General features: G+C 38.8%; 1 protein-coding gene across 4 annotated transcripts; it reads left to right on the forward strand.

Moving 5' to 3' along the window:
• Positions 1–374: 374 nt before the first annotated feature.
• Mf (myofilin) lies at positions 375–12,117 on the forward strand. Of its 4 annotated transcripts, none has more exons than XM_066396816.1 (6): positions 375–397; positions 7,190–7,332; positions 7,387–7,638; positions 9,926–10,224; positions 10,480–10,732; positions 11,734–12,117. In XM_066396816.1, the coding sequence occupies exons 2-6, from the start codon at positions 7,239–7,241 to the stop codon at positions 11,745–11,747; spliced, it is 912 nt and encodes a 303-aa protein (XP_066252913.1). In that variant the 5' UTR covers positions 375–397; positions 7,190–7,238; the 3' UTR covers positions 11,748–12,117. The 4 variants fall into 4 exon arrangements, with proteins under 4 accessions (XP_066252913.1, XP_066252911.1, XP_066252914.1 ...); XM_066396814.1 differs by lacking the exon at positions 375–397 and adding an exon at positions 4,584–4,744; XM_066396817.1 differs by lacking the exon at positions 375–397 and adding an exon at positions 4,584–4,744 and having other exon boundaries at positions 10,480–10,525.
• Positions 12,118–13,621: the final 1,504 nt, after the last annotated feature.

A 13,621-nucleotide genomic window follows, 5' to 3' on the forward strand; every position in this document is an offset into this window, starting at 1 on the left:
AGTCGTGACTGGAGGCCTAGAAAAACAGACACGAAGCTTTTCACGAGTTGATGGTTTTTATCGAACTAATAATAGAATAACTCGTCCCTTTGCTTCTCTTTTCGATATTGATCTGAGAGCCTTTTAAAGGACACTCGCGGATTTCGAAATTCTCATGTCCCGGTCGTCGTAAAAGTAGGTCGTAGTTTCATTTGTGGCTCATCGTTATTGGCCAATGCCAGCCGGATTATTATTGCGGTCACAGTGTCTATTTTAATTATTTTATAACTTCACAGAAAAAGAGGCTTTCTCATGGAAAAACGAGTTTTATTCTCGCCACTACTCTCAAACCAAATGAACATCTCCGACACGCGACTTTCAGTTTGGTCACGTGCAGTGAACATATTCGGTTGCGGGGGTGAGTTGACACAATAAAACCACCCCAATACGCGGGGTTGAGTATATTGCCTTGTTTGCAACGGCCGGGGACGCTTTTTCTCGCTTAATTTGATTCCACCCTGTTTACACGGTCAAATGGGATCAAGACAACATTCTACTTGTTTGTCCAAAGTAAGAGGTGGCGAAAGGTCAATTTGTAGCCAACGGCTGATATTTGCTTTTCCCATGTTAACCCCGAAAGGTTTTTTTTTCTTTTCAAATTAACTGGTAAATGGGGAAAGTTTCAGTTTCCCCATATATCCCCTAAGTAGTCACATCAAGACAGGAATAATGTAGTAAGACTGGAAATTTATATCCATGTTTATATTTCCTGGAGAGATGCGAATTTTCCGCTTTTAGTGTAGGTTGTCGAGTAAACAGGCAGCCATTAATTATTCTTGAAAACGTTGAATTAAGTGTTCAAAAATAGCTTTTCATTCATTGGGCAACTCATTGCCGCTTTTAGAAGCCCATGAATTCGGTAATCGTTATATCCAGATAAAGGGAATGAAACTGCTATTTTTGTGTATTATAAGCTGCCGCTGCGCTCATGTGTTCTTGCGAAAATTAAAAATATTTTTATTTCAATTTCCAGACGCATTGGCAAGGAACTCGTGCATATTTTAAATTTAGAATCAATAGATAGCCGAAGACGTAGCAAGATCCGTTGTGTTTACACGTTTTTCAGATATTTTGAAGCTGCTTTAAACCACGCAAGAAAGCGAAATAACTTCTCCAATAATCTCCCTGATTATGTTTCCTTTACTTCATACGGAAATTTAATTACGAAGAACTTTACTTTGGAGTTGCTGCGGGTGTGCATACGGAGACCAATGCAGAACAATGTCGTTCTGTAGTACGAGACAGGATGTCCCTAAAATTAGCTGACCAACCTGAAACAGCAAATTACTTAATCAAAAATATGAATAGTTCGCTATATAATTCGCTATATACAGGGTGTTTCATATTAGTATATCAAAAATTCAGGGGGTGAATCCGTGGATGATTTTAAGAAGAAAAAATCGTATGAGCATAAGCTCGTTTTCGTTTCCGGCCTAAAATACAGGGTGGTAAAAAATCATGATTTTTAAAATGTTTTCCTCATAAGTTCGTTCCGGTATTAAATAATCTTAAAAAAATTGGGGAGCAAAAATAGGTGTGGATTTTTTAAGGGGAAAACAATTTTTTAATTCCACCAATGACGTCCCCATTGATGCGATCCTAAACAATTTAAACGAAAAATGTGATATGTCACTGGTTTCTTTTTTCACTTCCTTTTGTAAGCATTCTATCAGATGAAGGGCATTTTCAACATTTTATTTATATCAATTTTTCTTAACATAGTATACCTAACTTAGTCTAGTAGTTTCAATATTAGTTAGAAAATAATGTTTTTCCTCATGAAAACGGTTAACATTGTGGAAAATATTTAAGAAACTTTTTTTACAGAAATATGAAACATTCAGAAAATTATTTTTATTAAAAACCAATGGAGTATCACATTTTTCATTGAAAACGTTCAGGGTTATATCAACGGAAACGCCACTGATAAAATTAAAAACATCGTGTTTCCCTTAAAAGTCGTGTCTCCATACCTATTTTACACTCGTCATTTTTCATAAATTTAACATTTAATGCCGGAATGGACTTACGAGGAAATACTAAAAAAATATGTTTGAATCACCCTGTATTTCAGACAGGAAGCGAAAATGAATCCATGTTCATGTGAAGTTTTTTTCTGAAAATCAACTACAGATTCATCCGTTGAATTTTTGACATACTATTATGAGACACCCTATATATGCAAAAATTTTTCGTTATTGCAGCTCCTTCAGTTTTTGAAATATCACATTCGAAATTTTATACGTATACTGCTCGTTAGAATCTAGGCCACCAGGACTTGTTGTGAGCATCTACAGGGCGGTCCTTCTTCGAGGGCCAGAATTGTTTTCATCACCTCAAAAATGTTTGTCGCTCGCCACTGTCCGTTTATTTAAACCGAAAATGGATTTGTTTAATGAAATGCAGAACACGATTCTCACCGAGTAGAACACTTTTTCTGGGCTCAAGCATGTTAATATAATTTAAATTAAAATTTAATTATTGTTCACATGACCAGCCACACTTGCACACGCTGCGCTTCGACAATCCACGATTTATTGCAGGCAGCCAAGCATACACGAAATTATCAAAACAGTCAACATCGGCTTCCAACAATACTTCCATGAATGGCGGACTGCGTTCGAGCGTCCTTTGAAACTTTCGCTTCTAGAGACGACGCTACGGAATATTCTCTTACTTGAGGCGAAAACAATGCTTTTGGTTGAGCTTAATTAGGATAAAAGTTACCTTTTTTTCCATGGTCGGAGAAAAACATATTTTTATTAAAACTATACTGCGTGGGCATGGAAAAACATGTGACGCACTTTGGTGGGTGTTTATTGAAAATTTGGCTCTTTTTCTTTAAATTAATCGATCTAGTTTAGAGAAACAAAAGTGCTTATTTTCAGCATACAACAGTTTACTAAACAAAAGGAGGTTTCCTAATTTCTATTCATCCTAATCAGCAAGTTCGAAAGAGAAACAATCAAAGGTTGTTGAACTCTTGCGGTTGTAAGCCCATCGTAAGCTATAATAGGAAGCGCTATTATGCCGCCCATGGACAGCCATAGGACTTTGAAGGGCCCCTTATATACCCTAATTTTAACATAAAATCTGACGAAACTGATTTTAACATTCGGGTTTAATGTACATATTATACTATATCTAATCAGTTATCAGTAAAATTGTCCTTTGAAATACATTAAAGCAAATTCTGTGTTTCCTTATCGCTTCGTGTACTTGGTCCATAGCCGCCAAAAAAATAGTATATACGGGGTGTCCCAGAAACTTCTACCTAAAGTTTTATACGTTCACTTGAGGGAGTGTCGTGGCACTGAAGAGACACTTTATCGATTTTTTCAGATAGATTTATATTATACAAAAATTGCTCGTTATCATTCTACAGGGTGCCAAAGTATTTTTTTATTGTGTGAATTGAAAATAGATGTCACAGTTTTTGATTTTCGGATTTGGATTTGTTCCTAGGGGGATTCCTGAGTATGACCTATTGTTTGAAAATATCTGGCCAATTTAACTAACTCGCTCTGTTTTTTTACTCTCTAGCACCCAATACCCATTTGTACCATGGTTTCGGGAACTCCTTGTATAAAAAAGTAGTAGCAATTTTGATATATTAAATGGGACACCCTATATATATCATTTAATTTTTAAGTGCTTTTTTAAAAAAATTGAACATCTTGTACATTAGTAAATGTATTGCGAGACGATTAAATTTCCTTTAAAACGATATATCATCATCTATCCATACCTAAATCGTCATATTTGATCAATAAACACTGTTTTGTGTATCATATCTAAATCTTGAAATAATAGAGTTTTTTTCCGAAGGTGGCTCTGGAACGCCGGGATGGTAAAAAAAATTCAATTTGGCGCTTGCGCATACGGCTTCGAAGCACTACGCCATATCTCTGGGCCAAGCTAAAAGTGATAGTGGAATTGCGATTTCCTTCTTGAGTGTGGAAAATTCATTAACTAAGTTTTATGGCAATGTTGTAAAACAAATGTGTTATCAACATTGTGTTGCAACAATTTGCTTTGTTTCTGAAGTATGCTAAAATATGCTGCTTTCAACAGTAAAATTGTCCTTGATGTAGATGAATTTGTTTGATAATTTTTTGGCCTTTCCAATTTCGAGAATTTTTCCAAGATTGAATTCCTTTTACACTGATTTCCAGTTTCTGAAAACTTCCAGATAAACTCATTTCCAGTTTCTCAAAAAATGGGAAAACCCTCTACTTGTTAGTTTTTCTATCTATTAAGCTGTTGTCCACTAATGAACGAATTTCGGGTATAATAAAGGTTTTTTGTGCTGAAGTTGAACTTTATTTCCTCCAAATCTCTCTCCACACCTCCAGCTTCTAATCCCGAAATTGGCTCTCTGAAATTGGCAGCTTAGCCCTAATCAAGGGCCAACTGAATCCGCATTTATTTGGCCGAACATTAGCAAACGATCACGTTTTATTTATTTATTTATTTCAATGTCATCGTGACGCCACACGCTACGTAAGTGATCTAAAACTGAAATTTTGGCAAATCGGCGCCCGCGAAAAACCATACGTGGTAATTTTGAACAAATGGAGGGATAACGCCCCCGCGTCCCGACGACGTCACGGACGCCTCTCGAAAAACGACGCCGAACGTCGCGACGCAGTCAGTGCCGAACAGTAGTCGCAGATCTCGACTCGCTATACCGCCAACTTAGTAGGTTAGTACAGAAAAAACACCAAGTGTTTCTTCGTATATTTTCAGTGCCAAAAAAGAGTTTGTTTCTGGGGTCGTAAGTATGTAGGGTTACTTTAAGGTCAACGAGCAAGTTTCCTTTGGAATTTTTAGATCCTCCCCATGGTAGTATTTTAAGCCTACATGACTATTCCCGTCGAGGTGCACCTATTGTTTTATGTAACGGGGCTATTTTTGTCTTGTTGAATTGACTTATATGCCTACAGATAAAATGACGTCATGCGATACATGACTCAAGCTACATAAGGCCTTTTTCGGTGATGAGATTCTTTCGAAATTTTTTTATTCCCCTTCACCAATAAGTGCGCCATTTAATATGAACCCTTGCGTCCGCCACTTGTCAAGAAGACCCCTGTTGGACGATTTTTGGCCGAAGAAAGCTCACATATTTTTGAGCCTCAGGGGAACTTAGCAAATTTGAAATTTTGGTTATCTGGAAACGCTATGCGTCAAATGAGCAGTCAAATGACCGCCCGCAAAATTATTTTTCGAGATGATATTATATGAGGTCTATTTTCGATTCGCTGGCCGCCCAAGCTATACACAAAAATAGGCAGCTCTGGCCGTGGGGATCGTTATGTAAAATTGTTATGTTAGCGAAATTTTATACGCTCATTTGTTTTCGTTCCTTCGAAAAAGTTATTTCGTAAATTTTGGCATCGCACCCGAAAAACATCTCGCTAATTATGTGCAGCCATGAATGATTTTTACGAGCTTTACAACGCGGTGTTGTATTCACTTTGTGAGTAGGTACAACTTTGTGATGCGAACTCGGTGCATAAAAGCGTTAAGTTATATATAAAACGCGATTTTCACAATCCTAGAATGCTTTTTATGATGCTACAAACAAGATCTGTTTCGCGAAAATCCAGACTTGCCAGAAGCATAAAAGTAGTTTTAAAAATAGGCCCACCACCAAATTAGATCGACCTCGGGCTCGTGCGGGAGATACTGGATGCGACGTCACAGCAGTATCCATCCTGCTGTGCCTGATTTGTTTTACATTAAAATTCCATCATTTGCCAATTTTTCGCTAGAACTTTGAAACTCCATCGGCACACAAGACGGAAACTACTTATTTGTTTTCAAAGTCATTACTTAGTTTATTTATAGTCTGTATTTTGTTTGGCAATTCGATACGGAATCTCAATTTTAAATTGGAGGGATGAATTTCAAACCCTAAATATAGCAAGTAACATGCAAACAACAAATAATAAAAAGTAACATGATGGAACTGGTACAATGCGTTGACTCGCATTGAATTAAGAAGGAAACAATGGTACCTGAGATGGAGAGTTTAGGTCTAAAGCATTTTTTATGGATTTTTTCGATGATTTTTTAAAATTATTTTAAACAGCTTTTCTTTATTCAGTCTTAATTTTCTTGGAATATTCAGGAATTTTTCAATTTTTTTTTGAGCCAGAAACTCCTTTTCCGAGGTTTTGCCTTAGAATATTTCATTTCACTTGCAAGTTATTCTCGAGAGACATTTTTGCTCCTCAGAGACTTTCAGGCGATTTTGCACGAGACTGGGCAATTTCTTACACGTTTTTAAATAATTTCAGAACATTTCAAGATACTTTTTAACGAGTTTTCAGCAGTTTCTTGATTCTTTTAAAACTGTTAAATCGGTTTGAAGTGATACGAAAAATTTTGAAGATTTTTGAAATCTCGTGTTAAAAATCAAGGGCAAATCCATAAGATCAAAGGGGTTTTCAGAAATAGCTTTGGATTTTTCAGACCTTTTTGAATATTTCTATGGAAAAATTTATGTGATATTCATAAGGTTTTGATGAGATTCTCGAAAATTTGATATTCAAAAGTTTTCCGAAGATCTATTGTGGTCTCTGAAGATTGTATAGTTGATGGATTGTTAGAGTTAATTTAAGATTTTTCCAACTAAAAAAAAAATCAAAATTTCTCTATATATATTTTTTAAATTGATGTGATTTTTAAGATTTTTTTTTATTTCTAAAAATTTTCGAAAAGTTCATTTGAGTTTCACTCAACAAAAAACCGGGAGGGGGGAGCCATTAAAATGATTTATGGGGCCATTAGGTTAAATTAAACTAATAGATTTTTTTAAACAGATTATCAACAATTTCCAATCTTCCTCAATGAATCCTTAGAGTAATCTTTAGCACACTGTGTATTTCCAAAACATACATATTTACACCTCAGTGGGGTAGCCATCCAGTAAGCGAAAACTTTTAAAGCCCCGATGAGGACAGAGCCTATGCAAGCACATTCCACCATTCGCCTCCTTCACCAACCTGTCGTAGTTGCAAGGGCTGGTGGCTTGTTAGCTAATACCAGGGCTCGAAGTTAATAAAATTAAATGCTGCATCAAACGCGTAGCATTGGCCCCTCACATTTCCAGAACGCTCCACGGTATCTTTTTTTCTTCCAGACGAACGACCAAGTAAACCAAGTAGCCGAAGCAACTTACAAACGACGCCATGTCTTTCAAAGACCATCTCGAAATGATCAGCCTCAACGAGTCGCCCACTAAAAAGGCCAAGTTCTGGCAGTCCTTTGTGCGATCCCTCAAAGGTACTCTCCTCGATTAGTAGTTGTAACTTGGAGTATTGTAGTGTTCGTCTTCAGGATCTGACGACCTGCGGGCCTCCGATACGTACTCATCCAGACCCAGAGGCATCTTTAGACCTCTGAGCGACATCCCAGAACTTTCAACCGGCTGGCCCTTCGGCAAGTCCATTTACGACGAGCCCAGTGCTGCAGCCGAACGTATCCACGTTCCTGGATACCGGTACGACCCCCTTCATCGCGACACTTATGGCTACTCTCCCAGACCGATCTTCCCCCACAACTTTGGGCATTTGGATAGATACAGGCCTGGTAAGTCGTCTTACCAGTATTAAAACTTTTCTCCAAACATGTTATGGCTAGCTAAAGCCGCCTAAAATTGAGCCGATTTTCCGGATCAATGTTTTAAGGCTGTACCTACGTGAACAAAACCTAAAGCGGTGTAGCTGAGTCCAAATTTGAGGCGGCTTTAGTTAGCAAACCCTCGAAACAACCAAGGAAGACAATGTGCCTTGCTTTATCTTGTGTCGTTCAATTTTATGAGTTATTGTATTTACTGTTTATATTTAGAAGTGTATTTATACATACGTGTAATTCTATAATATGATATATTTGATAGTGATGATTGTACAGCCTCAGAATTGAAATAAAAAAGTGTTGGAAAAGCACTAAATCGCGCACGCCCCCGCAAACGCTCGAGCCGTGTTCAATGGGGCATTAGACCCGACACCCATGGTCTCTTGCAGCCTACCATCGCTTGAATGTCATGTCCAAAGCAACTAACGAAGCTTTTTAACATTAACTGCTCCAGCATTTGCCAGGGCGATCCGCAGTTATTTTTTTCCCACGAGCGTACACGTGTTTGAGGTTGTATGTATAGCGACATGTAGCTGATTTTGATGTTTGAGGGAATCGCCTTGGAGGTAAGATATCCGCTTGGTTGTCGCCAGAGGATCCCTTGAAGAGGCGCAACCCGACTCTTCAAAGTATTCTGTAGTGTGGTGTATATACTTAAACTAACATTCTCAGCTGTTCGCAGGCTAACCCGACCTTTGAACGACGAAAACTAACTGGCAACTCCTTTTGGATGAGTGTCCAGCTAACAATTATCGCCAGCTAACTGCATACATATTCCATTAATCACTGACCGTTAGCCATATCGCCGTTACCTAAGCGAAAAAAATCATATTTTTAACCCAAAGCCGCGGGGTGACGTCATCGGCAACAAGACAGTGGTGGGAGCCAAAAGTTTTTCGTTTTCGTGAAACTGAATCAGAGCGAAGCTCAGTTGCGTCTCGCGCGGGTTGGGTGGCGATAAAAATAAGTTGTTATGGGTAAGCAGCAGATATTTTTTTTTTGAAAATTTTCCCTCATTTGTGACTGTCGCTTTGGCCCTTTATTTTTTAACCTTTTGAACAATTAACTTCTTCTGTAGTACTAAAGCGATTTCGATATTCCTTAAGTTGCATTTGGATTTAAAATAACGTTCACCTTGAAAACTATTTTAGTATTCCAGTAAAACGGAACAATTTAGCTCAGCAGTGCCAGGCTGGTCCAGATTTACACACGTAGTTAAACCGTTCAAGGTGATCCAAAAATATTTTCGGATCTTTGGAATCGTGTGGTTTTTGGCAGTCAAGTTTCCTCTATTTTTAGGCGGATTTCATCAATGATCTCCTATAATAGTAGGCACGCTTTTAAGGAGTGTCCCACTGGGAAATGCCTTTATTTGTAATGTGTTTCCGAGTGCATGTATTTGAATAATTTTGAACGGAATCGGGTATGGACCACGCTCACATGAGGCGATCCGAGTAACGTGACCTGGAAAACCGCCCGCAACAAGATTAAAACACAATATTCAGTCCCTTTGGTAATTTGTTTTTTCCAAAAAGGTTGCCCGAACTGAAGCAATTTTTAAAAAACCTTGAATTCCCATCGATGTACTACAAAAGAGATTTCGAGCTCTCTGAAGATTTTCCACACCCGGAGCCCGTTTTCCATCTTTAAAAATTAGCGTCGACGTCTGCTTTGGCTGTATGCGTGAAGGAATGGAATTGGGTTCCCCTTAGCGATACTCAATCACCTGGGAAAAACACCTCATTCAGGTTACTATATGGAAAATATCACCTAAAATCAAGAAACAGTCCAACTAGCTTTACTTTACAAGTGTGTTATGCTCAACGTTTATTACAAAAATACAATGTAATAAGCCTTTTGACTTGACGTGGCAACATTGGCTACTAAACAATGGTATCAGCTGACCTTCAGTTGATCTGATTGGTTGGATACCATCAGAGACAAATCCGATTGTTCGAAATTCAGCTAATAAGAAGCAATCCCGCTTAAATCACTGTTTTCTTAATAATATCGAATCGATCTCTTTTATAAATTTCACAGAAAGAGATTATTTTCCACTTTGCAACACTGCACTGCCTGCCAAAATGGCGAGACGTTCGTCATAAAAAAAAACAAACGTCACAATCTGAGTGGCCATTCCTTAATGATATTGGCGTTTTAATCCTCATTTCACTGAATTTTAGTAGTTAAAGGAAGTCTGTTTAAGCGACGAGAAATTTTACCAATAATTTCCCCCATACAGCCTATCACGTGACCAAACCAAGACCTTACGACTCCGACGGAGCCTGGAGAGACCACGTCGAGCGCGTCCGTGGTCGCGAGCCCAGTCAATGGCCCAGCAACATCTTCCACACCACCTACCCCTTCTCGCGCTACCCCCTCTATTTGGTTTACAGTAAAAGGCCTCCACCATCAACCGACAAGTACGACCCCCACCGTTCCTGGCTGAGTCACCTCGACCGTTTGGCTGAGCTTGACAAGATCTACCCCACTTTGTGGCCCCTCACTGGGAACAAACTCAACTCTACTCCTGTCTCCAAGGTAGGGTGAAATGACGATTATCCGACCGATAAATTACCACAGAAATATTCGGCAAGTTGCTGGATGCGCACTTGAAGTTGAACTACAAAGAATTGTAGCCAGTTCCAGGAGCAAGTCGAGTAATAAACGTGCGAACAAACTAAATCTAAACAAACCGGATAATCACATCAACAACGCTTTTTTTCGTTTTACTTCTTATCCATAAGAAATCGCATTTGTTTTTGGAGATCAATGGGAATTGTTTTTTATTTCCAGCCTGGGGGATACAGTTACGCCGGCCAGCCCCTCTGGAGCAGACCAAGTAAGAGCCTGTTCAACGACCTTTTGGACCCCTCCCCATCCCTGCCCATCTCCGCGGTGACGAGGGATCCCTTCTGGTGGGATTCCCCCCTCAGACCCGCATCCATTCACACTCCTTGGGGCAAATCGCCCTTCTACCTGCGCGATTCGTATCTGTCACCCGTCAAAAGGACTTTCTTGTGGGACAAGCACCCCATCAGGCCGTTCGGTAAGTCGACGAACATTGCCGACGTTTGCCGATATGCTTGTTATGCGCTGCTTTAAAGATGAGCACGCGCGACTTTGACAAACACGCATCCAGAGTTTAAGAGCTGTTTATTAAATTATGGCGTTTGCAATGACTTCTTCTATTAATTGTTGGCATTTTTTTGTTTGTTTTTTTTTAATCCGGTTAGTTCGGTTTAATTCCATTTTAAAAGGGTCAACATTTTTGAGAAATTTAAGGAATTTAATTTTAATGTAATAATTCACGAAAATGCTTTTGCGCAGAGATGTTGTAAGCAGAATTTGGCGAGAGAGAATGTAAGTAAGGCGTTGTGGCTTAACCGAGCGCGTCAATTTCATTATGAGCGGTTCAGGATTTCGGAAGATTTCTAGAGACCGATGCGAGAACGTAAGATTTGCGTTACGTAAAAATGCGTCTTTGCGTTAAAAAATGCTTCTTTACAAGACTTGTTTGTAACCAGAGATTTGGGGAATTGGGGATTTTGTCTTGCCCCAGTAAATTCCATTCTAGAAAGTGAACAGTGTCTCTTTACATTTTAAAATTGACAGAAGCATCTGCAGTATCAAATTAACCAATATTTCGTGATTCTGCCTTTGATCTTTCTGATCTGAATTTTTCTGAAGCGGGCTCTTTGAAGGTCCGAAGAGGCTTCCGATGAATTCCTCGTTAACGTATTTGATGTCTTAACAAATCCTTATTTTTTAACAATTCTTCCAGCTTTCGTTGAGTCCCTGATGCTTATCGCTAAAAAGCCGATGGGGTTGCACTAATGCCACTTACATTTTAATCAATTTTTGGATTGAACATGACAAATTTTTGTGCCTAAGCCCAACTTCCTATCCTGCCCTCCGTCAAGACTTCCGCCTGATTTGAGTGTTTTATCCACATTTCTCCAGCAGGAAGTTTCGGTAACGAAGCGAATTTTGTACTAATACTGTATGATTCCTCGGCATTAATATAAACTGATCAATTTGGTGTTCCAGCTGCCGTCTACTAAGTGCGACAGAGTGAAGAGTCGATGATCTAAAGGGAAATTGGTGCGGCGGACTGATCCACTCGTTAATCGCATTTGAACCAGTATCTTAAAATCACGTGTTCATGATTAAGTACCATACTTCAAAAAGGCTTATACATAACTACTTTTAAGTGCCTTATAATATACAATTCTATTTTTCGACGATTTGCCCGTTTCTGAGATCCTCAATGTGTCTCTCCATTCCATCAAACCTGCGATCTCGGAGCGGCCAAATCAATTTTTTTAATTTTATTTACTGTTATTCTTGTATTAATATTTATTATTTTTGGTCTAGATTATTGGGCTTATTTTAAACGAATTAATAAAATTCTGTCGAACAACTGTAACAGAAGCTCCGCCTTTCATTTACATACACCTCCATTATCGAGTTTTTGAATACAATGCTTGTTCCCACCGATTGTGCAATGAGGCAGGCAATATTTGCCTTACGTGGAATTGATTGAAAATAGGTTTGAATATCTCCACGTTACCTTGAAAAGTGAATAAACAATCCTTATCTGCGTGTTATAATTAACTACATCAATCTGGGACAAATACGAGGATCCAGAGAGCAGCCACACAATTCCATGGTTATTTATATAAAACTCGGCACAATACCCGGGTATACCGTAAACACGGATGTGTGAAAAGCCATTGTATCGCCCTAATAAGGTTATTTATGTTGTATCGCCTCACAAAAGACGAAAAATTGCCCCCGTACAAAAGGTTTAAACTGTTCTTTGTCGAGCTATAGGGCTTAAATCCCTGGATCGGAGCCGAATAGTTTCGTATACGGAATTAGTATACCCATTAGGCTTGAATATGTCTTTATATCGCTTGTACGTAAACATTAGGCCGGATTTAGTTTGGTTGGTTTGATGGATTCTTGCGCCTCGCCACCACCAACTGACAAATCAATTTTATGCTTCACTATCCCCTACAGGACAGATGACCAACAGCATGGATCCTTCAATGTTTTAGACACCATACAAATTGCCACCTGGCCTTATTGACGAGCTCTCTCCGGGGGACAATTTACACAATTTTCATTGCTGCTGATGGACAAATTATTGCTTTTTTCGCATCCTCTTGTGTGGCATAGAGAGCGGTCACGTGGCTAAAGCTCAATCCTATCTCAGTTGCGATAAGGGCCAAATGGCCTGGACATGACGCAGCAGGGTCATTCATCATAAAGCCCGTATGGAGCAAGTCGAGTTGAAAACCGATAAGGCCCCGGAATTATGATTTTTGGAATAATGGACCTCGGTTTAGGTCCATTTAGGATGGTGTTTAATGTATGCGGTTTAGCCAGCAGGGGAATTTGTTTATTAATGTATTGCGTAACTAGGACCGAACTCGGAAGATAGAGGAGGAACTGTGAGTCTGCTTCTTCCAGCTTGTAGGGCTGAAAAGATTAATTTCGTTGCGTCCTCCATAGTGTTTAGGTGTTGATAAGGTCGTTCTCCTTGTTACTCACTGCGAGTCCAAAAGATTTTTCGGACATTTGTCCAAGCGATTGTAGAGGTAGTGGACTTCGATGTTGTCCAAGTTTTCCAGTGCGTTCCAACCTAAGTTCAACTACTTCCCCGAGATATTCTGACTCGATTTCTCCATACAAATTACCTCGTGTAGTAGCATAATAATTCGATCACACTAAAAAGTTTACTGGAAAAAGTCAAGTTTATTGATTAAGAAAATGTTATCGATATGGATAGATTAAAAAACTGTAAGTAGTTTCAATAAATTATTGTATTTAAAGTATTAACCGAAGCTAATCTAAAGTAATTGGATTAAAAATGTAAAAAACATCGATTTCTAGAAGATTAACAACAAAATCGTTCCATGGAGTGAACTCC

Source organism: Euwallacea similis, chromosome 13, assembly GCF_039881205.1.
Source record: "Euwallacea similis isolate ESF13 chromosome 13, ESF131.1, whole genome shotgun sequence".
NCBI classification, from domain to species: domain Eukaryota; kingdom Metazoa; phylum Arthropoda; class Insecta; order Coleoptera; family Curculionidae; genus Euwallacea; species Euwallacea similis.

Excerpts from the sequence above, each read along its gene's own strand:
- Mf (XM_066396816.1), top strand. The coding sequence starts at position 7,239 with ATGTCTTTCAAAGACCATCTCGAAATGATCAGCCTCAACGAGTCGCCC. Across the intron at positions 7,333-7,386 it reads CTTTGTGCGATCCCTCAAAG|GATCTGACGACCTGCGGGCC; the intron begins GTACTCTCCTCG and ends GTTCGTCTTCAG. Across the intron at positions 7,639-9,925 it reads TTTGGATAGATACAGGCCTG|CCTATCACGTGACCAAACCA; the intron begins GTAAGTCGTCTT and ends TCCCCCATACAG.